A 26,586-nucleotide genomic window follows, 5' to 3' on the forward strand; every position below is an offset into this window, starting at 1 on the left:
CAATTTGGTCACAATGAAAGAGACTTAAGCATGCTTATATTCAGTGAGAGCCGATGAGAAATAAAAAGAGAGCAAGGAATAAATTACTAAGTTCCAAAAGAGAGGAGGAGAACTGAGGAAATCAATAACAAAACTTAACCTTTGAAAAGCCTCAGAAATTTTTGTTAAGAAGAACAAAGAAGTACTTATCTTCTGAATGCTTTAATTTTTTTAAAAAATGAATGTTCTAGAATTTGTTATAATCAAATTTCTTGTATTTATCCAGACACCCCAGTACAGCACTATTTACAACAGCCAAGCCATGGAAGCAACCTAAATGTCCACTGACAGAGGAATGGATAAAGGTGACGTGGTGTTTACTCTCACACACACACACACACACACACACACACACACACACGCATGCATGGACTGGAATATTACTCAGCCATAAAAAAGAATGAAATAATGCCATTTGCAGCAACATAGACACACCTAGAGATTATTACACAAAGCGAAATAATTCAGAAAGAGAAAGACTAATACTCTATGACATGACTTATACGTGGAACCTAAAATATGACACAAATGAACTCATCTACAAAAGAGAAACAGACTGGCAGACACAGAGAACAGGCTTGTGGTTCCTGAGGGGGTGGAGGGAGGGGTAGGATGGATTGGGACTTTAGGATTTGCAGATGCAAACTATACTATAATGGATAAACAACAAGGTCCTACTGTACAGCACGAGGACGTAGATACAATTCCCTGTGATAAATCATAATGGAAAAGAATATGAAAAAGAATGTGTATGTATGTATAATAATCACTTTGATGTACAGCAGAAATTACCACATAGAACAACTGACTGGTTCAGTTGGGAAAGAGTACAACAAGGCTGTATATTGTCACCCTGCTTATTTAACTTCTATGCAGAGTACATCATGTGAAATGCCATGCTGGATGAATCACAAGCTGAAATCAAGATTGCTGGGAGAACTATCAACAACCTCAGATATGCAAATACCACTCAAATAGCACAAAGTGAAGAGGAACTAAAGCCTCTTGATGGGGATGAAAAAGGAGAGTGAAAAAGCTGCCTTAAAACTCAACACTCAAAAAACTAAGATCATGGCATTTGGTCCCATCACTTCATGGCAAATGGAAGGGGGAAAAGTGGAAACAGCAACAGATTTTATTTTCTGGGGCTCCAAAATTACTTCGGACGGCAACTGCAGCCATGAAATTAAAAAACACTTGCTCCTTGGAAGGAAAGCTATAATAAACCTAGACAGCATATTAAAAAGCAGAGGCATCACTTTGCCCACAAAGGTCCACCTAGTCAAAGCTATGGTTTTTCCAGTAGTCATGTATGGATGTGAAAGAAGGACCATAAAGAAGGCTGACTGCTTAAGAATGGATGCTTTTGAACTGTGGTGCTGCAGAAGACTCTTGAGAATCCCTTGGATAGCAAGGAGAACAAAGCAGTCAATTCTAAAGGAAATCGACCCTGAATATTCACTGGAAGGACTGATGCTGAAGCTCTAATACTTTGGCCACTTGATGAAAAGAGCCGACTCACTGGAAAAGGCCCCAGTGCTGGGAAAGATTGAAGGCAAAAGGAGAAGGGGGAGAAGGAGGATGAGATAGTTAGATAGCATCACCTATTCAATGGACATGAATTTGAGCTAACTCCAGGAGATAGTGAAGGACAGGAGCCTGGTGTGCTGCAGTCCATAAGGTCGAAAAGAGTTGGACTGACTTAGCTACTGAACAACAACAGAAATTCCACAACATTGGGAATTCCCTGGTGGTCCAGTAGTTAGGATTTGGTGATTTCACTGCCCTGGCCCAGGTTCAATCCCTGGTTGGGGAACTAGATCCCACAAGCCACATGGTGTGGGAAGAAAAGAGAAAGAAATTAACACAACATTGTAAATAAACTATACTACAATAAAATTAATTCTTAAAAAAATTCCTTGTATTTATCAGAAACACATATCTCTGAAGACACTTTTAATTACACACCAACCCAGATGCTACAGACAAAGCATCTAGGATTTTTCATCTAATGCTCTTCAAATTTCCTTAGAAATCCCAACTGCCTAACCATAAATGCCATCTTTTGCCATAAATCCGACCAAAGAGTTGGACATGACTTGGCGACTGAACGACAAATGCCATCATGATTTCATAATTCTCATAATTTCATAATTCTCCACCTTCCAAATTCACCATCCTACTCACAATGAAGTCCTCAGCTATAGTATACATGTCAGTATCCATACATCCACACGGTTGATGAAAGATTCTATTACACTCAATCATTCTTCATGATTCACATTACGGGAGAAGATGCTCGCACACATTTAAGTCATTTCAGTTTAGCATATAGTCTTTAAGCTTCACATGTGTCTCTGACATCCTAGTCATAAACACAGCACACCCACAGGTTAAAACATCCATCCAGCTCCTCTAACTCTGCCTAAGCTGCCAGTTTCGGAGCAGTGGAGCAGCTCGTTCAGGTGATGGGGCAGGCAGACCTCAGAAACACTACTATGTGTCTACAACACCGGGAATATAGCCAATTTTTATAATAGCTGTAAATGGAGTATAACCTTTAAAACCATAGAATCACTATGCTGTATAACTGTAACATATAATATTGCACATCAACTTCAATTAAAAAGACATGCTACTTTATGTCCAGTGAATTTCTACTCAGTTACAATTTCTCAAAGGCACTGAGAATATGCCAAGTGTACACTCCACAGCCCTGCTGCTGGGTGCTCTCAAAGGCACTGAGAATGTGCCGAGTGTACACTGCACAGCCTCACCGCTGGGTGCTCTGGGAACAGGGCACCCACTCCCTCTGCTACTCTCTATGCAGACTAAAGTCAGCATGCTGAACCAAGGGCTCCTGCATTTCTAACACATACCACAAATTCCCCTTGCACAAGACCTCCACTGCTGAAGTACTGTCACAGAAATCCTCCACACCAGAAGGAAAAAGTAGCAGTCTCAACTTAATTGATGGAGAGACAGAAGTAGACAATTTATCTGCTGAAAATCAGAACAGCTCGTTGACAGCACAACCACCTGGCAGAGAGCACTCTCCTCCGTTCCAACCTCACAGGCCTGCACCCTTCCAACACATACCTCCTGCAAGCCTGGCAGCGTTCGGGGTGAGAGGACACAGAAGTGAAAATACTCCGACTAATGACAATGGGAAGAATCAGTAGAAAAACAAGGCAATGTCCCAAATATCAGACACCCAGAGTACCGAAAGAAGCAATTTTGTCAACTTTGAGAATGGGGTGGTGGTGGGGAGGGAGGGGGACAGGTTAAAGGAAAAGTAAACATGCTCTGAGCCCACCAGCTACAGTTTTCCTGGAAGCAGGGGACCACGCTCAGGTCCAGCCCACTACTACCTCATCGACCAGAGGATGTTCCTGTCTGAGACAGCACAAGCTTCTTTCCAATAATGAGAAAGACACAGCCACTTTTACTCTTTACATTCCATCTAGAACACCTAATTCAAATTAGGTGTAAGTATTCTTGGTGTCAAGAAATGATTAAACCAAGAATGATCTTCAACATAAAAACTCCTGTTTTTCTGCACAATTCTAACAAGCTATTGAATACAGCTGCGTTTTGCCCAGCCTTACACCTTTAGTTAGTTTCTCTCTCAAGTTACAGGTAGCTGTCAGCCAGATGGATGGCCTGAGGAAGCTCAGGGTAACTTAATCCTGTGTTTATACATAGGTGATCCTTCATTAACAATGTCAAACCCACAATCTCACAATAAACAGTTTGCTCTTCCTAAAACTGGATTTCTACTATGAAGACCAGTGCAAATGCCAGGACAGCAGTGTAGGAATTGGGTATAGTGTATGAAGGGTAGCCAGAACGCCTACAGCAACCATTAGATTCTGCTTTAAAATCTTATGAAAAGCAAATCTTCAGCAACATAAGTGTCTTGCAGTTGTTTCCCAACCTTGTCTCATCATCACCACCTTGGCTGCTATTACAGACAAACTTCTAACACCAACCTCAGAAATACTGACTTAGAATATCACACCTATATTGCACTTCTTAGCCCCACAGAACCGTTAACACAAACACATTACAATTTAACATAATGTATTTACATTATTTTAGGAAGCTTTGTTTTTAAGACCATTTCCTCTCACCAAAATAAAATGGTAACCTTATTATATTGTTCAATACTCCCATATGGAGTTGAGTAGATCTATAATCCCAGTTTTATAAAAAGAAATGTGAAAGTCCACAGATAATTCAGTTACAAATGAAAACTCTGGAGTTTTAAACATTAACAGAGTTTCTGATTCCCAGACTCCAGTCCCATTGGTGATTTGAGTGAAGACTTGTTTTTAAAGCTCCAGAAATGAACATGAACTCCAATAACTTCATTTTTCTTTTCAACTTCATCTTTTCAATCCATACTTTATTAGTTCTTACAGAATTCTAGAACTTTCTCCCAAAGAAAAGTTACATAATCCTAATAAATATTGTGAAACCGCGGAAATTTCACTGGGTCCAACTGAGAAACTCAACTAAGCATTTCATTTTAAAATTCAGCAGACACTAAATTATTTTAGTGTACATTATCACTCTCCAACTGAAACACCTGACTGAAGACGCCAGTTCAGTCCTGTGTTAAGAACCATCCACAAAGGTCTCCACTCATCAGCTGGCACGTGAAGATAGTGTGCTTACAGAGGAACGCCTCCCTCTCACTCTCCCCACAAACATGTAGTCTGACTTTCACAGTAAGTAATCAGGCTTCCCATGTGTGCAGATAACGGGCAGAAAAGGGAGACATAACTGTCAGCTTCTCTGCTCCACTCCTAAGTATGACAGAGAGAAGAAAACACTCTCCTGGCAAAAAAGTTCACATGAATGGTCACAGCAGCAGTATGTAACAGTCCAACTGTGGAAATCATTGCCCATTAACTGATGAATTTGTGCAATATTATGTGGCCATAAAAAGGAATAAATTGCCAATACCTGCTATGACATGGAAATTTAAAAAAAAAAAGCCAGCCACAAAATCCCACATATTGTATAATTCTGTTCCTATGAAATATCCAGAATTGGCAGATCTACAGAGACAGAACGTAAAACAGATCTGCCTGGGTAGGAGAGTGTGGGGATAAAGAATGACTGCTACCGGGTACAGTGTTTCTTTTGCGGCTGTTGAAAACTGCAGTGATAGTTCTACAGTCCGTGATTATACACGTGAACGGCTTGATGGTACCTCAATAACGCTGTTTAAAAAAAAAAAAAAATCAGCTACTCTAAAAATAGCCCCCTCCCTTCAACTCTGTTAATACATATTAATTAAGAACTCTTGGTGACCACTCATGTGGAATAAGATATGCGTCAAAGTTTGAAAAACCACGATAAAAAAGCAGGACGGCAGGACCACAGTTAAAACTTGTTTTGTATGTCTAAAATGTTTCAGGAAAGAAACATATTCCTAAAACAATACTCATTATTGTTGCAAATCACCTGTTCTAAAAGCTTAGCCGAATAAGATATGGAGTAAATATTGAGTAACTGATGTGCTAACCAGCACCTTTTCTCTACAAAACGGGTTGGACTCGACCACATGTATCCTTCAACGGAACTGAGCTACGGGGATATAGGACGGCATAAGTAAATTCAACATTTGGGAAAGAGAAAAAAAAAAAAACAAAACTGAGAATGGTACCTGACCAATCAGAGTAAAAAGATTTCAAAGTCCCTAACGGTCTATTATCAAGTGAAGCAGATTTCACAGTGGTTTAAATATTTGCAATTTACGGTGTTTAAGTTTATCCAGCTGCGTATGTGAGCTATCAACAGTTCACTATCAACACAAACACTTGCTTAATTTTCTGGGTGACTGAAGACAAAAAAAAAAAAGAAGGTACTAGAAGGGTGTGGCAACTCATCCAAGGTCACACAACAAGTCAGGGCATAGCCCAGCATTCTGGTTTGGACCAAACCTCCCGGGGAAATCGCCCTGACAGTTTCGCAGGACTTGTTTTGCTCCAAGTCGTAAATTTAAAAAAAAAGGAAGGAGGGAGGGAACCGTGTTTCGCTCAAAACTTGCAGAGACAGCGAGCTGGCCCCGCGAGGAACAGCGCTCGTGCGGGCAGCGGGCAAGCTCCGCAGGGCGGCGGCCAGGGCCCAGGACATGCGGGCAAGCCTCGGCCTGGAAAGTTCGAGCACGAAGGAAAAACACTCAGGGACGCCCTGAGATGGTGGGAGAAAGACCAAAGGGAGAGACCACTTAGGTGTCTCCACGGGTGGGAAAACTGAACATGTGACATAATAGTAACAGCAAATGACAGCGGCGTCGGAGCCGCCGGGAGAGGGACCGAGAACCTCAGGGAGAAGCCGCGACCGGCTGGCGGGCGGGGAGCCAGTACTCGAGCCCCGCGCACGCACCCCTCGCCCGAGGCGCACCCCTCGCCCGAGGCCCACCCTCGCCCAGGCAAGTCTGCAGGGCAGCCGGTTGGCCTCGCGCCCTCAGCTTCTCACTTCTTCGTCTCCCGCGTCGGCCTTCGGACGCCTCCGGCGGCGCAGGGAGAGGACCCGGCGCGGCCTGCCCGCGGCCCTATGCCCCTCACCTGGCTCAGGCCCCTGCAACCCGAAGAGGTGAAAGAGGCGGCGGCAGGTGCTCCACACACGAACCCGCGATTCTGGCGGCGGCGGCGGCGGCTCCGACCCGCTGCCCTAATCTACCGCCGCCGCCATGTTGGCGGGTGAGGTCACCCCGGCGTGCTTCCGTCACCGCCGGCGTCTGGGCGGGGCGCGGGCGCGCCGCAAGGGGGCGGGTCCGCCCTCCGGAGCGGAAGTCTGGACCACAGAGGTTTGGGGGAGGCCTCTTCTCGCAGACGTGACCCGGAAGGACCACCCTCTCCTGGCCTCTCCACTTGGAGAGCAGCTCTATGGTTCCGCCGGTGGCGGCGGCCGCGGGCTGCTGAGAAGGGAGCGGACTGGGATGGGCCCACAGTCGTGGGTGCGGAGGCTGGCAAAGCCTGCGGGAGCAGCTGCAGGCGCAGCGTGTGTGTAGGCGAGCTGGCTGATGGAGCGTCGGGTCCTGGGAGCGCCGGCGCAGCAGCACTGAGGATCTGGGTCTTGAGGGTGCGGGGCGGTGGGGGCGGCGTAGCGCCGCGAGGAAGTCTAAGTAAGGGAGCCACGGTGTCTGCGCGCCTGACGCGGCCCGGAGGAGGGCCGAAGGGTAGAAGAAGGCCTTTGGGCAGTGCTTCTGCTGGTGGGGTCAGGGGTTTCTTTCTGGGGTGATGAAGATGTCTTCCGGTTGATTGTGCTGGTGGTTGAGCAGCTCTGGATACTCCGGAAGCCATTTAATTGTATTCAGTCTACAGACTTCAAAAAGATGAAATGTATGTGAAGTATATATCTCAATAAAGCTGTGAAAAAAGAAGTGATGAAAACCTGAACTGATAAGAGGGTGAGTGGCGAAATCCAAAGAGGGTTGGAGTTAGTGCCCTAGGAGGCTTTGGGCCGCCGTGATTGAGGACTCGGGTGGTGCCTTGGCAGTGAAATCGGATAAATTTGCCTAGAAGAGACTTAGCTAAGAAAAATATCAATCATTCCTTAATAGTGTCTGTTAATTGGGCCATGTTAGACTTTCCCCAATGTCCACGTAATGGCTCTTACGGTTTTTGTTTTTGTTTTTTTTTTAATTATTTTTTTTTTCCAGTGGGTTTTGTCATACATTGATATGAATCAGCCATGGATTTACATGTATTCCCAATCCTGATCCCCCCTCCCACCTCCCTCTCCACCCGATTCCTCTGGGTCTTCCCAGTGCACCAGGCCCGAGCACTTGTCTCATGCATCCCACCTGGGCTGGTGATCTGTTTCACCATAGATAGTATACATGCTGTTCTTTTGAAATATCCCACCCTCACATTCTCCCACAGAGTTCAAAAGTCTGTTCTGTATTTCTGTGTCTCTTTTTCTGTTTTGCATATAGGGTTATCGTTATCACCTTTCTAAATTCCATATATATGTGTTAGTATGCTGTAATGTTCTTTATCTTTCTGGCTTACTTCACTCTGTATAATGGGCTCCAGCTTCATCCACGGTTTTTGTTTTAAACCAGGATCATGCATTGCGCTTGGTTGTTAAATCTTTTAACGGTCTCTTAGTCTTAATTTTTAAAAAGTTGACTGTTTGAATTGTACGGAAATTACTCAGCAATAAAAGGGACCGCTGATATATGTTACAATATGGATTAATCTGAAAATGGTTATATTGAGTCGAAGAAGCAAGACTTAAAAATGTACACATGCTTTGTGATACCATTTAGATGAATTTCAGGAATAGGCAAAATTAATCAATGGTTATAGAAATCAGCACTGTTGCCTCAGAGTGTGGGATTGACTAGAAAAGAGCTCTCACTAGGGTGATGAAAATAGTCTTCATAGTATGGTGGTCACACAGGTGTCAGGACTCATCTAATTGTACTTCATAAGTCTATGTGAGGTAGGAGATAGATGGGCTCCAGGTCTGACATTTACAACTGGCCTCCTATTTGCATTTCATGAGGCAGGAAGACGTGGGCTTCAGATTACCTGCTTAAAACTAGTCTCCTGTTTGCCTTCCCTGAGATGAGAGATAGGTGGGCTCCACCAGAGGGATTTACAATCAGCGTCCTCTTTGCCCTCCAAAATGGAAGTAACAACAGTCATAGCAATAGTTAGGGTAATAATATGGCAAGGACAAAGAAGGGCAAAACCCTCTTTGAGTAAAGGATTAAGAGATCTCTGCCCCGCTGTTTTTGGGGACAAGTGATACACTTGATACATGCCCAGAAAGGCTCCTTGGGGTCAAAAGTCAAGGGATAATTCTAGGCCATAATGAGTCTTGCTCCTCTCAGAAGACTTCACTTTGAGATCTGTCTTGACCGAGGTGTGCCTGCGAACCCCAGGGAGGGTCCTGAGACAAATCAACCTGAGAGGGGACAAACGAGATGATTGGCCTGAGGGAAGACAAAGACCGGGAAAACTGCCACCTTATAAAGGATTTAAACTGAACCAAAGACATGTTACTCTCTCTCTGTCTGAGTTCCCCTGTGTGCCTTTCCCTGTGTACTTTTCTTTTCAATAAACTTTTTCTTTTTACATTCTTCCTCGCCCGAATTCATTCTTAACTAGTTAGAGAGGGACTAGTGACTCTAGACCTAACTGCTGTCCCCTGTGGTCCAGTGGTTAGGACTCCCTGTCCAGGAAACTAAGACTTTGTTTCCAGCTCCTGTTCGCTGCTACTTACTGCTCCTGTGTCCGAAATCATATGCAGTTCATTCTATGTAAGTTAAAACAAAAAAAGTCATGTAAAATAATTCTGTGTAGTAGTTTGCCAATTTGATATATGGTTAGGTAAATTTTGGACTGTTTTCAGCTTTAGGGTTTGTTTTCACCCCTTTTCTAAAAAGTTTTTGAATGTACATAAAGATAGCATAGAGGCCAATGGAATTGAATCGAAGGGTCAGAATGGTCCTTTATTGCTTTGCAACAGAGACCAATGGGGGAAGGGATAGTCTTTTCAGCAAACAGTGGTAAAATAATGTCATCCTTTTACAGAAATTAATCACAAGCAGTTCATGATTTTCAGAGGTTTTGGGGCTTTTTTTCCTAACAGATCTTAAGTGACACAGAGTCCTAGACTGCAGCCTGATGTGATTATAAAATCTAAACTCTAATTATACTCACTTTATTTATTCTCATTCATCAGTTGTTTACTGAATGCCTGCTACTATCAGGCCGTGTGCTGGATGCCGGGAAAAACCATGACGTCGTCTCTTTTGTGAAGCTGACACTTTCGTTGAAAAACCAGATAAAAACAGAAATTAAAAGGGGGGGGGGAGCTTATAATTGTGGCATATCCTGAAGTAAACAAGGGACAGGAGTAGAAAAGTAAGGTGAGAGGGCATCGATGGAAAGCTCTCTCTAAGAAGGGGATGTTTTGAGACCTGAAGACTGATAAACAAGCCAAGGGGCAAGTGCAGGAAAAGATTTTCTCAGGTGAAAAGCTTGAGAACAAACCAGTAAAGCTTTGAACTGATGAGAAGGGGAAGAGGAGTGATGAGATCAGTGAGGAGGCAGGGCCGGTTCAGGCAGCTCCCCAAGAGCACATGGGAGCCACAGGAGGTTATAAACTGGGGAGAAATTAGAGGTCATTACTTTGTGCCATGCGGATGACTGGTTGGAAGGGGCACAAAAATGTAAGCACCTATGTTAGACTTTCACTACTTTCTGCCATCATTTTTTTCTTTTTAAAATTAATTCCTCAACATTCAAAGACAGATGACCTTAGTTTCTCTCTATGTGTGTCCTCCCCAGCAGACAAACTGAAGTCTTGTCTATTTTGGTGACTCAGCTTACAAATAAACCACAGACTGAGGCCTTAGCTTGGGAGCAGGTTGGACAAGGAGCATATAAACCGTCTCTAAGTGACTAACCTGAAAGGAATTTAGGTCAGCAATTTGGGTGAAGCCATAAGATAAAGAACCTGCACCTGCCAATGCAGGAGACAAAAGAGACGTGGGTTCAACCCCTGGGTCCGGAAGATCCCCTGGAGGAGGAAATGACAACCCACTCCAGTATTCTTGCCTGTGAAATGCCATGGGCAGAGGAGCCTGGCAGGCTACAGTCCATAGGACCACAAAGAATCAGACAAGACAGCACATAAATAAATAGGCTTATCTGGGAATGGGATTTTTGGAATTTGCCTGAAAAGCTGTTTTAATGAAACTTCTTCACAAGACCTAAGCTAATATGGGAGGAAATTGAATTTGGAAAACCACCAACTAGTTAATCTTGGTGTGTTACTCCTAGTAACTTTCACTTCTGCTTCACTCTGTGAACTTTATTTACCTGGTTCTTATGGGGAGGGGGGGAGCTGCACAAAAGGGAATGTTAAGTTTATCTGTATCTTTTATTTAAAAAGAGAAGCCCTAAGGCAAATGTGACAAATGCTGATTCTCAACTAGATGGTGGTACATGTACATTTGAATTATTCTTTGTACTTTTCTGTAATTTTTAATGTCTGAAAATAATCATAGAAATCAGCACACTGTTTTCCAAAAAACAAAAGCAGTTATCTGGATAGTGCCACATCTGTCCCAGACATTAATTTCATACGTGATTAGACACGTACTAGTTTTTTTTTTTTTAATATTTATTTGATTCGTCTTGGTTGTGGCACTCAGGATTTTTTTTTAATTGCAGCATGTGGGATCTCATTCCCTTACTAGGGGTTGAACACATGCCCCCTGCATTGGGAGTGCAGAGTCTTAGTCACTGAACCACCATGGAAGTCCCAAGACATGTATTAGTTTGCTATTCTCACTCCTCAGCACCAGGTATTTGCACAACATTGTAAAAATAAACAAGAGGAGGACTTAACAGGAGGAGGACTTCCCTGGAGGTCCAGTGGTTAGAACCTCATGCTTCCACTACAGGGAGCATGGGTTCCATCCTGGTTAGGGAAGCTCTGCATGCTGCATGGCGTGGCCAAAAATAAAAAGGAGGGATTGCAATCCAAATGAGTGAAGACCATCTCATCCTGACCTGGTCTTGCATTTCCTGCATTGGCAGATAATCTTTACCACTATCTGAGGTTATTGATATTTCTCCTGGCAATCTTGATTCCAGCTTATACTTCTTTCAGGCTGGCATTTCGCGTGATGTACTCTGCATGTAAGTTAAATAATAAGAAGGGTGACAATATGCAGCCTTGACATACTCCTTTCCCAATTTGGAACCAGTCTTGTTTCATGTCCACTTCTCACTGACCCCAGACCAGTTGAAACCAAAAGGTTGATAATGTCAGCCTTCACCCAATCAGAACAATGTCCACGGGCTGATCACACCCTTCTCCTTGAACACTGTAAGACTACTCACTACCCCCTCCAGGGCAAGATAGTTTTGAGGGCGTTAGCCTGCGGTGGCCCCTCCTTTCCTGGCAAAGCAATAAAAAGTTTTTTACTTCATGCAAAAAAAATGTATGTATATATATATATATATTTTTTTTTTTTTTTTAAATCACTTTATGTCTGAGATTTAGTCTGGCACCAGTGAAGAGGCTGAATATCTGCAACAAGGGGAAGCTAAGGAAATCGATTAAGCCGTAGGCTTTTGTCCACACATCAGCGTTGGCTAACGAATTATATAAGGTACCCCAGGAAGGCAAAAAGGCTACTATTACAGGAACCAGTTTTTAGGGGCGCTCAATTTTCTGTAAATGTAAAGCTCCTCTGTGGGGGTGTGTGTCTATTAGTCGCTCAGTCGTGTCCGACTCTTCGCGATCCCACGAACTGTATAGCCCGCCAGGCTTCTCTGTCCATGGAATTCTCCAGGCAAGCATACTGAGGTGGGCTGCCATTCCCTTCTCCAAAAAGCTCCTCTAAAAACCTGTTAATAAGTAAAATATTGACGCTTTTGCTTCCATTAGGGCCGAGACAGTAAAATAAATTCTGGCTGGCAGAAATAAACGATTTTAAAGACCATAGTCTACAAGACTCAGCCAAGTCAGACGCCTGACAGGGAACAGGTCTATCCGACCCCCAAGCCGGCTACTGGGAAAAGCCGGTGAGCGGTCACGAGTCGACGACGGGGGCGGGGCAGGACTTCCGGGCTGCTCTCTCCCCACTGGCTGGGCTGCCAGGCGTCATGTGCAGGAACCGGAAGCCGAGCTCACAAAACCGAGGGGGCGGGGAACTCCGCCGGCTTTCTTCTCTCGTTCGCCCGTCTCCTGCGTCAGGCTTGAGCTCCCGCCGATCGTCCGCCGTCGCACGCCGCTTGCCGCCATGGCCCTCAGCGATGCCGACGTGCAGAAGCAGGTGAGCGTCAAGCTGGGCTCCAGGAAGCAGGCGGGCGCATCCCCGGCCTGCGGGAGCCCCGCGGCGGCCTCATCGGCCAGGCCTCCCCGGTTCCTGGGGCCCGGTCTCAGCTGCCGGGCGTCGGCGGTGGGCGTGCCGCGGGGCTGTTCGGGTCGGGGCTGGCCCAGGGGTCGCGGCGCTGGCTCGGCGCCTCGTCGTTCGCGGGGTGGGCGGGCGTTGAGCGTCCAGGCCCGGTCTTCGGGGAAGGGTCATCAGGCCACGGTTTTTAGGGAAGTCGGCCCCTTCTTTCTGAAGTTTGTAGGAAAACCCTGACTAACGCTCACTCACCGTCTTGTGAGTCTTGTTATGTGAGGAATTCGGTGTTTCTTCCTTGGAAATTTTCATCTGCTCGGAAACGTCTTTGTTTTATTTGTTACCTAATCAGCGCTCAGAAGGGCGGAGTGTCTCCCTTTAAGTGCATCTTCGGCTGATCACAGAAGGCGGCAAGAACAGCGTCTGTGAGGAAGGTTAAGGCGTCTTCCCCAGGTGCTTACGGAGCCGTGCAGGCGTGAGCATCAGCCGGTGCGGCGTCTGAGCGTCGCTGTGGAAAAGGACGCGGTGCCCTCCACACAGCCTAGTAGTGGTCACGCCCCGGCCCCGGCCCTCCTCCCCCGATTAGGATAGAGCGAGAGCTAAGGGTTCCCCAGGAAAAATACCTTATAAAGGTAAAACCGTGGTGAAAACCAAAGGCATCTTTTGTTTCTGTAAAACGGTAAGAGTGGAGAAATGCATGGCCTGTACCCCTACACGCTCCGCGGGGTCTCCATCAGGGCGACGCCTGCGCTACCCGTAATTCTCAGCAGTGACCGGGGCTGAGCACCAAGCGCAGACCAGACACGTAGAAACCCTGGGTGTCCAGATTCCTTCCCCCACTGTATTCAAGTATTTGTCCGTGTTGCTTTTCCTGTCTGAGGAGTATGGTCATTTATTTCAGCAAATCTGCAAAGGAATTTGATTGCAGAAGGGTAAAACCGAGTAGATTTAGCAGGAAGAAGAAAAGTGTAATTTAACGGCAGATTTTTCTGTCTTAGGGGTGGAGTTAAATGTCCTGAAGCAGGTGACTTTCTCTTGTCGGAACTCCTAGAGGCACGGTGTATTCCTGTTGACTGTAAACGGGCTTCTCTGATGGGGGTTAAAATGAGTGTTTTGCTCTAGGCTGTGCTGATCTAGTCAGATCTAGTTGCAGAGGATCCAGCAGGAGTGATAAAGGCAGATAATGCAGGTTTGAATCAGGGTTTACCTCCAGAGGCCAGTGTCTTTTAGCATTTATAAACTATATTTATTACTGTATTTATTTTCTATTAAAGAGTTTGTGTGTTTTTTGGGATGTGGACCATTTTCAAAGTCTATATTGGATTTGTTACAACATTGCAACATTACCTGAGAAGGGAAACACACTTCAGTAAATGATTGTTGAATGAATCAGAAAAGATATATTTTCTTGTCATTCAAAAATAAAAGAACCTTTTCCTTCTTCTAGATTAAGCACATGATGGCTTTTATTGAACAAGAAGCCAATGAGAAAGCAGAAGAAATTGATGCAAAGGTGAGATTCCATTGTCTAGGTTAAAGAAGTTACCAGAGTTTGACATGGTCTTCCTTTCCTAATTAGTACTGAATAACATTGCTTAACAGAGCAATTTTGAGTTGCACAGTATGTCTATGCGTTATGTAAAATTTTTCTTTTCTCTAGATATAATCAAAATAGGCCAGAATGTACCATCTAATACTTAATTTTCATTGTTCTTTTAATTTATTCTGCAGTAGTACAAATAATGGCTATATTTCCCTGTGCTGTATGCTATATCCTTGTTGCGTGTTTAATAATTTTGATGACCATCTGAGTGCTGCAGTTTCTTGTATAACTAGTTTCCTTATTTCTCTCTGGGACAAATAATAGCGCTTATGTTTCAGCTGCTAAATGCATTTTTATTTTAAAGTAGTCTTATCTCATATGACACCATCATCTGTACTTATTTCCTGTGATAGGTATGGTAAAAGCTGTTCGGCATTTATTTTAGAACATGAAGGTTCCAGTAGCTGTGCAAAGCATTGGACATCTGAATGAGTAACTAACTTCCAAAGTCATAATTTCTTACTGCCTGAAAATCATAGACAGTTGACACACTGAGATAGCCTTTGTAAAAAGTGACTACTCAATAATTAACACTAAAAAAACTAATAACTCAAATTTATATAGTTCATCATTTTAAAAGAACTATTAGATTTTGAACGACAAGGATAGAATATTATTTTTATTTTTTTATTTTATAAGGGAAGACACTTAGACTGAGATTACTTGACCAAATTTTTTACATAGTAACTCAGATCTTCTAACTCCAAATTCTATATCTTTTTCATATACAGAATCTTCTGATTATATACTTCGTGAATTTGTTTGTAGGTACTATTATCCTTGATTAAATTTTTACTCTTTGGCTTCATTTATGATAAAAATCACTGATCTTTCCTTTTGAATAAAAGGAATGAAGAGTAATCTTCGGAGATGAGTCATAACACTTTTTAGTTTTAGATACAGAATAAAGTGAATTTAAGCAAATACCCTGGTCACCAGCAGCTTAAAATAAAATTGTCAAATCTGTATAATGAAATAATAATAATTAATGTTTTGGTAGGCAGAAGAAGAGTTCAACATTGAGAAAGGTCGTCTTGTGCAGACCCAAAGACTGAAGATTATGGAATATTATGAGAAGAAAGAAAAGCAGATTGAGCAGCAGAAGAAAATGTGAGCTTTGAAAATCACTGGGCCAAGAGGGTCCAGCATGTGCACTGGGGTCAGGAGATACAGGTTCTGGTTTTACCTGGACCACTCACTGCTTATCTAACCTCAGTCACATTGCTTAACTTCCCTTTCCTCACTTGGGAACATGGAAGCCTCACTGGATTACTGAAAGATACAGTTGAAATAACTGATAAAGTCTTGCCACTTGGTAAGCACTCAAGAAATATTTCGTAATATTTGAGAATAGGTGGGTATAAACCACTGCATGTATTTCAGGGAGTTCTATTTGGGTCCATACAGAGAAAGGTATTTGTGTATCTGGAGAAGCTTGTACATTTTTTTCTCTGAAGCTCTAGTGATGATACTTTTCCATGCCTATTGCAGTCAGATGTCCAATTTGATGAATCAAGCGAGGCTCAAAGTCCTCAGAGCGAGAGATGACCTTATCACAGTGAGTAATTAGTCCCTTTAGTTATAGTATTATAAAATGTTTATTTGTCTATTATTGAGAATTCACTAGTTCATATTGGATTAAGGACTTGATTAATGATTTTTAGAGAGAAAACCTTTGGTTAGCAGATCACTACACTAGATATTGTAATAAATAAATAAATGAAAAAGATATGTGTCCCATTTTCAAGGACTCACTGCTCTGACAACATATAGACTTTTCTGGGTCACATGACTCATGATGGAGGACCGTAGAATGTCTGAGGGTGATGGGGACTTGAGGCTGGAAAGCCTGAATGGAGTAACATAGGGCCCCTGAGTGCATGTGAGGAACTTTTCAGTGCTTTCAGTAGAACGGTGTTGAAGTTTTCATTTTATTTTATGAAGAATATCCTATATAGGATTCATGATGTAAGTTCATAAGTATGTACACTAAATTTAACAGGAAAGAGGTTAGACACAGAACCATCTGGAAAGTATTGTCATCCAAAGGACAGGGCAGAAACATACACTTAGGTCAGCCAGCCTGAAGGAATTTGAATTGATTCAGGAACCAAGGAATTCCCTGTTGGTCCAGTGGTTAGGTCTCCAGACTTCCACTGCAGGGGACATGGGTTCAATCTCCTATCGGATCTAAGAACCTGCAAACCACATTGCATGACCAAAAAAGGAAAATTCAGAAACCAATCACGGATGCCTCTATATGCACTGTTACTCATAGTGTTGTCGCGGAGGCCCTAGACTTCTTAACAAATGGAGAGAAAAGTTAGATAAATATTGGGAAGGAAGAAACTTATGTTTTTGATGCTACGATTATATACTAAAAAAATAACAACACCCGAAAAACACTAAGAACTAGTGATTACTTCAAGATGGTGACCGGCTACATAGAGAATATACAGAAATTGATAGGTTTTCCACATGCCAGCAGTAACTAGTTAGGAATAAATGTTAATGAATAGGCCCAATGTGGAAAAGCTGTAAAACTGGAAATATAAAACTTGACTAAGTAGAAGACATACCATCTTAGATGACTAAAGAAACACAAATATCTTAAGATGCTGGTCTTGTCACATGACTAGTGTGATGGCAGCAAGGCCTGAGAGGGTTGTCAGTGGTGATGCCTTTTATAGGAGGACACTGGACATTGGCTGTGGATTGATCTTCTGCCGCCTCTTTTAAGGCTGATATAAAATCCTGAATTTCAGGCCTGGCTGCCTGGAAGAGGGGTGGTTCCATTAATGAAATAGGAAGTCAGGAGAGCAGACTCTTAAGAACAACAATCAGATCACTTTGGACCTGCTTTGAGGGGTCAGGAAGCTTCCAGATGGAAATGTCTGCCAGGGTGTCTCAAGTGTGAGTTCATAGTATAACATAACAGCAGAAACTAGCAGAATCCTATAACATATAGCAGAAACTAACAAAACATTGTAAACACAATTATACTCCAGTAAAGAAAAAAATAACTCCCTTAATGCTTAATAGACCCCAGAGTAGCCAGGGGCTTCGCTGGTGGCTCAGACTAATAAAAGAATCCATCTGCAATGTGGGAGACCTGGATTCGATCCCTGGGTTGGGAAGATCCCCTGGAGGAGGGCATGGCAACCTCCTCCAGTATTCTTGCCTGGAGAATCCCCATGGACACAGGAGCCTGGCGCGCTACAGTCCATGGAGTCGCAGAGTCGGACACGACTAAGCACAGCACAAGCACAGCAGCACACACTAGCCAGAGTTTATCTGCTTCTACAACTCTTAGACCCAGATGTCTTTCTGCTTTCAGTACCAACTTGTTCTTTCAGTTTTCACTTACCTGTTTTCATTTCCTAGTGAGCTAGGTTCCCTTGAGGGAGGCAGCTGTGTGGGCTGCAGGGTTTTGTGTTGCTCAGTCCTGTAGGAGTTGAAACAAAAGACTGTATCTGCACTACAGCCTTTTGAGCGTGACCATGAAGAATTAAGTCAGTCATAGCTTGCAACTGGAGAGAGCAGCATGAACCAGAACCAGGAATTGACAACACGAACAGGAAATGGAATTGTCTAGAAGAGCAGGGAATATAGGAGCTGAGGCTGGAGAGACACCAGGGTTTGGTTAGACTTGAATGCCTACTCAAGAGTGTGGAACGTATCCTTTGACCTTTTCTCTTAACTTTTAATAGGCATGGAGATCTCATGGAGGGCCTTGTTAAAATGCAAACTCCAGGCCCCATTTTCCAGAGATGTTGCTGTTCTCATCAGGCATAAACAGCCCAGAGTAATCTTGTTGCAGGGCGTCTAAGGAGCATGCTGAGAAATAGGATTAGGTTTGTGTTGGAGAAAGAGAACTGGTGATGTAGGGAGAGAAAATGAGGTTATGGCTTAACTTTGATCTGAAGGTCAAGAAGCAGAGAGGCCTAGACCAGATGGCAGCAGTGGTCATTAAGAGAAGGCCAGGGCCTTGTCCACAGATTCTTAAAGACTGCAGTCTGTAGGACTTGGTGACTGAGGAGTCAAAAAAGACTTAAGGTTTTCTTACCAGGTTAGGCGCCTGGTTAGGCAACGGTAAATACAGGAGGAATAGCAGGTGGACAATATGATGAATCTTGGCATTTGAATGGCTTCAGAAGACCAGGTGAGCTTGGGAGAGAGGTTGGGGCTGGCATATAGACTGCTCACAAGCCCAGTCTGTGTGTGTGGATGAGCTCATCACCATTGTGGATGTAGAATTCCAGTGTCAGGCAACAACCTGAGAAACCTCGAGCTTAACAGACAGGAAAATAAGACATTGCTAAGGACACATGGGGACGGCAGTCATGTGGGAGGAGAATAAGGAGAAGCCCAGGGACAGAACTCTTTTATTTTTTTCTTGTTTTGTTGAACTGTTAGCATTTTGATAGATAGCAAATGTAGTTATTCTGTAACATGCAACACAACATGAGCTTTTGTTTTGCTAATTAGGAGAATTTTGTGAAAAGAAATGTTTCTCTAATTAAATTGTTCTAAAGTACTTGTTTCCTCAGGCCTTTGAAGCCTAACATTGTGCCATTGGGTACTCTTCGGTTTAGCAGTAACAAACCCCAACTATGAGATGATGGGGATAGGGCAACATGTCCATATTGCAGTGCATTTTGCTCTTTTAAAACATTTATTTTTCCAGCTTTGCTCGTAGAATCAAACTATGAAAGGCAGGGGATTTGTCAAACAGTTGGCTAGAAAAGCATGGGGACAACAGATGGAAGGACATGGTAGCAATCAGGCGAGCTCTGCTGCCCACAGTGCATCGTCCTTTGGTTATTCTTCCCTACTCTTGACCTTGTCCCCCTGCCTTCCCTGATGCTTCCCAGTGTAAGAGCCCAAACTTTGGAATCCCTGAGGTATGAGTTTCTATTTCACCACTGTCTGCTGTTTGATGGGTACATTTTTTAACCTCTTTGAACCCTTCATTTCTAATAGAATGGGGAAAGCATACGCCTGAAGGTTCATGTAGGAAAAGTGACTGTATAGTGCCTCATGCAGAGTAGGTAACTGAGTTTTCTCCCGTCACTTCCTAAACCTCACACCTTGTAAGGTACTGTTACTGTTGTTGGGAGATAAAGAACACAAGTAACTTTTAAAAATTCCTATTTGTTGGAAAGTAGAGCTTTCCGGTGCTGACTGACGGCCAGCTGACTGCTCACACCTGGAACGACCAAGGAAACATGATTCTGTTGTCGTCATCATAATCAGGTTTTAGTTTCTTGCTTTCTAGGAGCATAGTCCTAAATTTTCAGGAACCTAGAGGCAGGTTCAGGTGGACAACTCTCAAAAATAAATTACTGATCTGTAGGCTGAGAGGTAAAGGCAGTAACTTACACCTCTCTCTATGAGGCGTCAAGCTACAGCCAGAAGTTGAGTTTAGAATCAGAGTATCAGTGGAGTATTGATGGCTGGTAACCTTACCAGCCTGAATGCTCTAGATAGGGGATAATACAATTTATTTCAGTTAGGTTTTAGCTTTCTTGGCTGGAGTTCAGTTTTTTCCAACTTCCTGTGCCCTTGATTGTAGATGTGGGCGGTATTAAGACTCATTTACCCATTTCCAGATTTTTCATAGTGGGTTATTTTTATAAACGGCTGCTCTGCTCTTTAGAGGTTTACTTGATTCTCACAGTGGAAGGCTGTCTCCAAACTCCCCTGCCCACCCTTACCTGCTTGACCACTGTGGATGGGTCAATTCTAGCATAAAGAAACTTGATTGAGGGAGCTCTTGGTGAGGAGGGGCTGAGGTTTCAGCCAGATGTCGTATAACAGAAATGCTGTAAATCTTTGTGCCATAAGCTTCCTAGATTCTGAAGGCTTAATGTGCTTGGCAGTGGTTCCTGGAAAGTGGTGGGGTCAAGGGTGACTCACTCAGAACCACTTCCTTCTCTCCACCCTCACTTCCCAAATTCTGATTGGTCTATAGGTGAACGTGTACCTTCCCTCTCCTCTTTTAATCCCCCACAATCATTCTAGAGATTGTGTTCAGTAGAGTAGATGAGTGGAAAGCTTCCTGGGATGGAATGTTCCTGACAGTGTTGGGTGGACAGCAGTGGAACTGAGGGGTATTTCTCTACCTGGCTCCACTTTTAGCAGGTAAACCCATACATGCTTATCACTTTCAGAGTAATTTCCAGTGTGTTCTTTACAACCATGTGAGATTTCTGTTTCTGTTAAAGAAGCAAGTGTTCGTTACAGATTAGAAAATACAAACTTAACATAAAATTGAAATCATTGATAGTCCAGCCTTCTTACAGGTAAACATTGATGACACTTTGTCCTCTGTTCAGAGACTTTTTTTTCTAAATAAAAATTAGAACCATCTTAAATGACTGTCTTAATGTTGAAACTTGCTTTTCCAGTCTGTATCATGTATTTCTGTGTCAGTCAGTAGGGCTCTTCTGTTAGAGCGTGAGCTCCCTGAGAGCTGAGGTAGTGCTTCTTTTGTGTATGTGTCCTTAGCACAGCATCTGCTTTACTGTACACTGTTTGTGGAGTGAAAACATAGCCATAAAGTGAAAACTGATTGGACACAAGCTGGGGCCAGCCTCATGTCAGTTCTTGGATAACTTTTGTTTTCCACCCTTTGTAGGACCTACTAAATGAAGCAAAACAGAGACTCAGCAAAGTGGTAAAAGATGCAACCAGGTACCAAGTGCTGCTGGACGGACTAGTCCTCCAGGTAAGTCTGTAGGTCAGAGGTGCCACAGATGGCGTGCACCTGCAGGACTGACACAGTGTGAGAGAAGCCAGCTGTGCCCCTCCTGTGTCATTTGTGAACACACAACTCCTGCGTCTTCTCATCTTGGCTCTTTGCCTTGTCTAGGAGGAGATGCTTAGAAGGATGGTGGTGTCTCGCAGGTTGAATAAGACTGATATCTTTTTACTGGTTCTCTGTAACCCCCAATGATAAACCTTCCTAATTTTACTTCACCACTGAAATGCTTGTTTTAGGTATTGAGGTTTAGACCATGGGCTGTATAAATTTTATTTCCTGCTCAGCTGTTTAAATAACAGTATTTGTCCTCAACCTAGTTGTATTTTGTTCCCATCACTAGAGCATTGGGTATATTTATCTGGTTTGTGACACCAGAGTCTTGCCATGTTATTGTGCTGTGTAGGCCCTCTTTGGGGAAACTTAGGACTTTTCCCCCCAACGCTGAGATAATCACAAAGACATTCTGTTCGCTGTTGCTTTATAGTTTTTGCTGTTGCATCTGTTTGTGCTTTAATAGGGTTTGTACCAGTTGCTGGAGCCCCGGATGATTGTTCGCTGCAGGAAACAGGATTTCCCTCTGGTGAAGGTAAAGTTTGAAAAAATCCTTTTTCTTTTTAAAGATCAACGTGTTGGGTATGAAATGACAGCTCACCCATGGGATTGGAAGAGTTTTAACTTGTTGGAGATGCTGACTTCAGTGTACCCAAGCCTCTGGTTTACTGTCTCAAAGAAATCACGCTGCTAGCTGTGTTAGTACCCTCCTCCCTTCCTGAAGATCTTGTAATACCATAATCTGAAAATTCAGTTCAGAGCTGTACCTACCAGATTGGAGCCGAGGATAGGCAAGACCACTTAGAACTGGCATGCTCCCAGAGCAGCAGGGCTTAGTGCTAACTTAATACTGTCCTACACCTGGAGGAGGAAAGTAGGTACCAGCAAAGTGACAACACAGCATCACTCCCAGAGGCCAGTGTTGAGGAGCTTCTCTGTATCCTGTCTTAAGGGAGGAGATCTTGGCCCCAGGGAGGATCAAGGCCATGGCAAGCACACGGTGGCAACAGAAGGATCCTTAGGTTGTAGAACCCCCCCAGCTCTGATTACGTGCCAGCTATTCAGTTTAGGTCGTTCTTCCCTGTAGCTTGTGGTCAGGCAAGGTTGAGAGAGCTTAGTCCCTTAGTGACTACATTTTTAACACACGATATGTTTGTGGTTGCCCCAAGTCACTTGTCTCCTAGGAAAGCAAACTGCCAGGTGGGGAACAGTGTTCACTCTTATCTCCACTGTGAACTAATGAGCTGTGCCAGGGACCTGGAGCCCGGCTTGGGCCACCCACCTAGATGTGGGGCAGTGCACCTCAGTGGGCGTCACTGTGAAGCTGCTGGGGCTGGGTGCCGCCAGAGTGGCATTTGCTTTCCGTGGTGGTACTGTGTGAGATCTGAGGAGTAGGAAGAGTTCAGTGTATGTGTACATCTATTCAACTGGTAATAGAATCAGAAAGACTAAAGTTCCTTCATGATGTTATTCGTGTCTTGCTGGAACCTACACCTGGTGCTACCTTTGGTTAGGTTAGAACCTCTTCCATCTATCCTGTACCCCTTCCCCCAGCTCCCTCCTTTTTAAAATGTGGTAAAAAGTGCATGAAATTTACCATTGTTACCAGTTTTAAGCATACAGTTCTGTGCTTTAAGTACGTTTGCTCTTCTACAACTGTCCTTCTCCACCATCCTTCTCCAGAACTTTCCCTCTTCCAAACTGAACAGCATCTCCATGAGCCCCTGGCAGCCACATCCTGCTCCTGTCTGTATCACACGGCTACTCTAGTGCCTGTGTAAGAGGAATCATACAAAGCCTGTCCTTTGGCGATGGGCTTACTTCACTTGCCATATTGTCTTCAAGGTTTACTGATGGTGTAGCCAGAGTTGGAAATTCCTTTTTTAAGGCTGAATATATGGACCACATTTTATTTACTCATTTGTGTTTATAGACACCTGGGTGGTTTCTGCCATTTGACTGTTCATAATGCTGCTGTGAACGTGGGTGTGACACACATATGGTCTCTTTTATTTCCTGTGGATGGATAACCAGAGGTAGACTGGCTGGATCTCGTGCTAATTCTGTGTTTAATTCTTTGAGGAACTGTAGTACCATTTTCCACAGCAACTGCACCATTTCACATTACCACCAGCAATACATGTGTTCTTTTACTTGGAAAAATAAGTAGGAATATCTTTGCTTGTATAGATTGTTGGTTGAGGATAACTGTTCTGTGTATGTGGTCAAGTGCTCATTCGTGTCTGACTTTTTATGACTCCATGGACTGTAGCCCATCAGGCTCCTCTGTTCATGAAATTATCCTGGCATGAATACTGGAATGGGTTGCTGTTTACTCCTCCAGGGGATCTTCCCAACCCAGGGATCGAACCCACATCTCCTGTGGTTCCTGCATAGTTTTTGATGAAACCTCTGTGTTTTTCTGTTTTTCCAGGCTGCAGTGCAAAAAGCAATCCCTGTGTACAAAGTAGCAACCAAAAGAGATGTTGATGTCCAGATTGATCAGGAGGCCTACCTGCCCGAGGAAATGTAAGAAGTGTTTCTGCTTTTAACATGCAAGTGGCTCTGGTTGCATGAATAGCCATATACTGGATCTTCCTCTGGGCTCAGTGTGCTGGAGGGCGGTGTGACCCCACTCATTTGTGCCTCCTGTCAGCGCCTATTGGTCTCCCTCTGTGAACCAGCTTTTTAATGGTTCATCCTGCCAAGAAGTAGAACAGATTTTGTACCCAGAACTTGAAGCTCGGTCCACATGTGACTAGATGCTGAGAAAGGGGATGGCTCCCTCTGGCCAGGAAAGTAGCCATGTCTGGCTGGTGGACTCCATGGTGTGGACTGAGCTTCTACTGATGCTGGGTGCAGTGGGGTTGGCCACAGGAGCTCCTGGACAGGGAGGCCAGGGCATTGTTCTCTTGTAGCTTTCCAACTCTTGGCAGCTGCAGTGAGGTAACGTCTATGCAGAGCTGACCCACGGCTCAGGATCCAAAGCCACTCTGCTGATGGGTAATTAGTGGTGGGCGGAGAGCAGTTTGAGGTCTGGTAAATAGCAGGTTCCAGTCAGAGCCACTGTTCCCGGTGCTTTGAGTCTGGACACTTAGAAAAGTCAGACAGTACATACCCTGGATGTCACAGCATCTACTCCAGAATTAAACAGACACTTCACCCCTGAGGGGTTTGCTGACTGCTGACTGGAGCCTGGATCAGATGAGGACTAGGGCTGTTGATTGGCAAATGGAGACAAAATTCCCCTTTTTCTTCTGTTAGGGAGGGGCAAGTTGTTGGAATTAACAAAGGGAAATTGGCACATAGTCACTTGGGATGAGTTACAGTTTCAAGTTGACTATGTATGTTTATTGGCCTCTACTCAAGAGGAAGAAGGTAACTGCACCATGTGTCTGTTTTCCTTAAATCTATACACATGGTTCTTTCCTGTGTTCTTTGTAGAGCCGGCGGTGTTGAGATCTATAACGGGGACCGCAAGATCAAGGTGTCTAACACACTCGAAAGTCGGCTGGACCTCATAGCTCAGCAGGTGAGTGTGGGGACACTCCTCAGTCGGTTGGCCTGTGGTTACTTTGAGGTGGTGCGGAGAACGTGTCGTTGGTTGGTATTTGAGATTTGTTGCTCTTTGTATGTTTTTGGACATTTTCTTAAAAGGAATGGAGGTTTTGGCATTCAGTGTCATTTGCTGAGATGATACCATGTACATGAGGGTGGGCTTGGGGTTAGAACAAGGGCTTTGTCTGTCTAGGATCTCACTATATGTGAGATTTATCAGGAGGTGCTTAAGATATGCTTAACTACGGATGCTTAACAAAGGCCCTAGAACCCCACACCTCTGTAGGAGTGACAGGAAACAAGTCGCTGCTTCTTAGAGGAATTGCCACAGGGCACCAGGCTCTTTAAAGTGTTGCCGCGTTTGCAGAAAGCAGTCAGGAAAGTTGTGTGTGGGGCCTTTTCCAGGGGTGTGGTCTGCTTAACCACCAGGCACATGTGGCTAAATTTGTAAAAGAAGGTACACTGAAAATTCCATTTCCAAGGTGGCATTGACCACATGCGGATGGCAGCCACTGTTCTGAGCGTGGGTCTTTGGGGCTTTCCAGTTGCTTCTGTGGATGCCGAGGCACATACCTGCCTTAGCAGTTTTCTACTCCGCACAGGGTGGGTGCTCTGTCTGTTGAGAGCGCGTCACCTCTTCTGCCCACGTCAGAACACGATGGAAGCCCCGGATGGTGGTGACTTCTGTCACTTCTCTTTTTCCCCACTGAGCAGTGGCCTGAACCCCACAGATGTGACTGTAACATCACTCTCGGCCTCTGCTGGGATGTCCTTGCCCTGTGACTTCCAGTTCAGCCTGTTGGCTGTGGCTGAGGCTCAGATGGGTCCTTGCCAGGCCGCACTGCCTCACAGAAGCTCTCCACTCTTCACAGATGATGCCTGAAGTGCGGGGAGCCTTGTTTGGTGCAAATACCAACAGGAAGTTTTTGGACTAAACCAGCAAGAGGTGCGTGACGTGGATGCTCCCGACATTGGAAGAAACGAGATGGCCTGATAGCTTCCTCTTTGCTGTCCTCTGCCCTTATTTCTCAGTGGATGCTCTTCTGTAGCTAACGTTCTCCGACTGATGGTAATGATGGGAGTCTCAGTTAGTACAATAGGAAACCTTCCTCTAGTTTGTCTCAAAGTAGCACAACTTCCTACCATTCTGTAGCTCGCAGTTGCAGGGCCAGGTGTGGGTGCATGCATGTCCCACACCTCCTGCTATCCTGGGCTCCACCATCCAGCCTACAGGCGGTGGGGTGGTAGATTCAGTCCTCCAGTGCATGTGGGCCTCATCCCTTCCAGCAGCAGCAGCAGCTTCTCGCCTATGTGTTTGGACCTGGAAGTAGTCTGTAAATGTGATTTTAAGGTCTATTCCATGAATCTGCTCTATTTATTAAAACACAACATGGAGGTGGATGTCGCTGTAGTTTATTACACAAGGGCTGCGACGTGTACTGAGTGACCTAGAATGCAGGAGCCATAGCCCGGCAGTGTTTGACCACCAGCAGCTCCCTCTCTCTTCCTCTGCTCCTTTTTACCGAACTCACCGAGAGGCACCCTCCAGCGGAAACTGTCCAGGGTCAGCTGGCCTCTGGAGGGGCTGACAGGTGATGAAGGAGGCGTGGTGGATCCGGCAGCATCAGACAGGAGGCGGCGTGGGCCTGGCGGGGCGCAGCTGCTGTGTGTTTG

At 44.4% G+C, this 26,586-nt stretch overlaps 3 protein-coding genes across 5 annotated transcripts in view; 1 reads left to right on the forward strand and 2 right to left on the reverse strand.

Moving 5' to 3' along the window:
- Nucleotides 1-6,776, reverse strand: part of BCL2L13 (BCL2 like 13) — a 49,736-nt gene extending 42,960 nt beyond the window's left edge. The window contains exon 1 of one of the 3 annotated variants that reach the window (XM_043439769.1): nucleotides 6,621-6,774. The gene's annotated coding sequence lies outside the window, so the exon portion shown is untranslated. Of the gene's footprint in view, nucleotides 1-6,531 lie in introns of all 3 variants that reach the window. The other 2 variants (XM_043439770.1, XM_043439772.1) reach the window with 2 other exon arrangements.
- On the reverse strand, nucleotides 6,626-12,831 carry LOC122423114. Its single transcript, XM_043439898.1, has 2 exons — nucleotides 12,721-12,831; nucleotides 6,626-7,264 (listed from the first exon to the last, which is right to left on the reverse strand). Exons 1-2 carry the CDS (start codon nucleotides 12,829-12,831, stop codon nucleotides 6,626-6,628), a joined length of 750 nt encoding a protein of 249 aa, XP_043295833.1.
- ATP6V1E1 (ATPase H+ transporting V1 subunit E1) lies at nucleotides 12,707-26,313 on the forward strand. The gene is made up of 9 exons (XM_043439778.1): nucleotides 12,707-12,862; nucleotides 14,382-14,447; nucleotides 15,538-15,647; nucleotides 16,029-16,095; nucleotides 21,178-21,267; nucleotides 21,821-21,889; nucleotides 23,789-23,883; nucleotides 24,799-24,886; nucleotides 25,785-26,313. Exons 1-9 carry the CDS (start codon nucleotides 12,830-12,832, stop codon nucleotides 25,845-25,847), a joined length of 681 nt encoding a protein of 226 aa, XP_043295713.1. The 5' UTR covers nucleotides 12,707-12,829; the 3' UTR covers nucleotides 25,848-26,313.
- The last annotated feature ends 273 nt before the right edge of the window (nucleotides 26,314-26,586 follow it).

The sequence above is a fragment of the Cervus canadensis genome, chromosome 21 (assembly GCF_019320065.1).
Source record: "Cervus canadensis isolate Bull #8, Minnesota chromosome 21, ASM1932006v1, whole genome shotgun sequence".
NCBI classification, from domain to species: domain Eukaryota; kingdom Metazoa; phylum Chordata; class Mammalia; order Artiodactyla; family Cervidae; genus Cervus; species Cervus canadensis.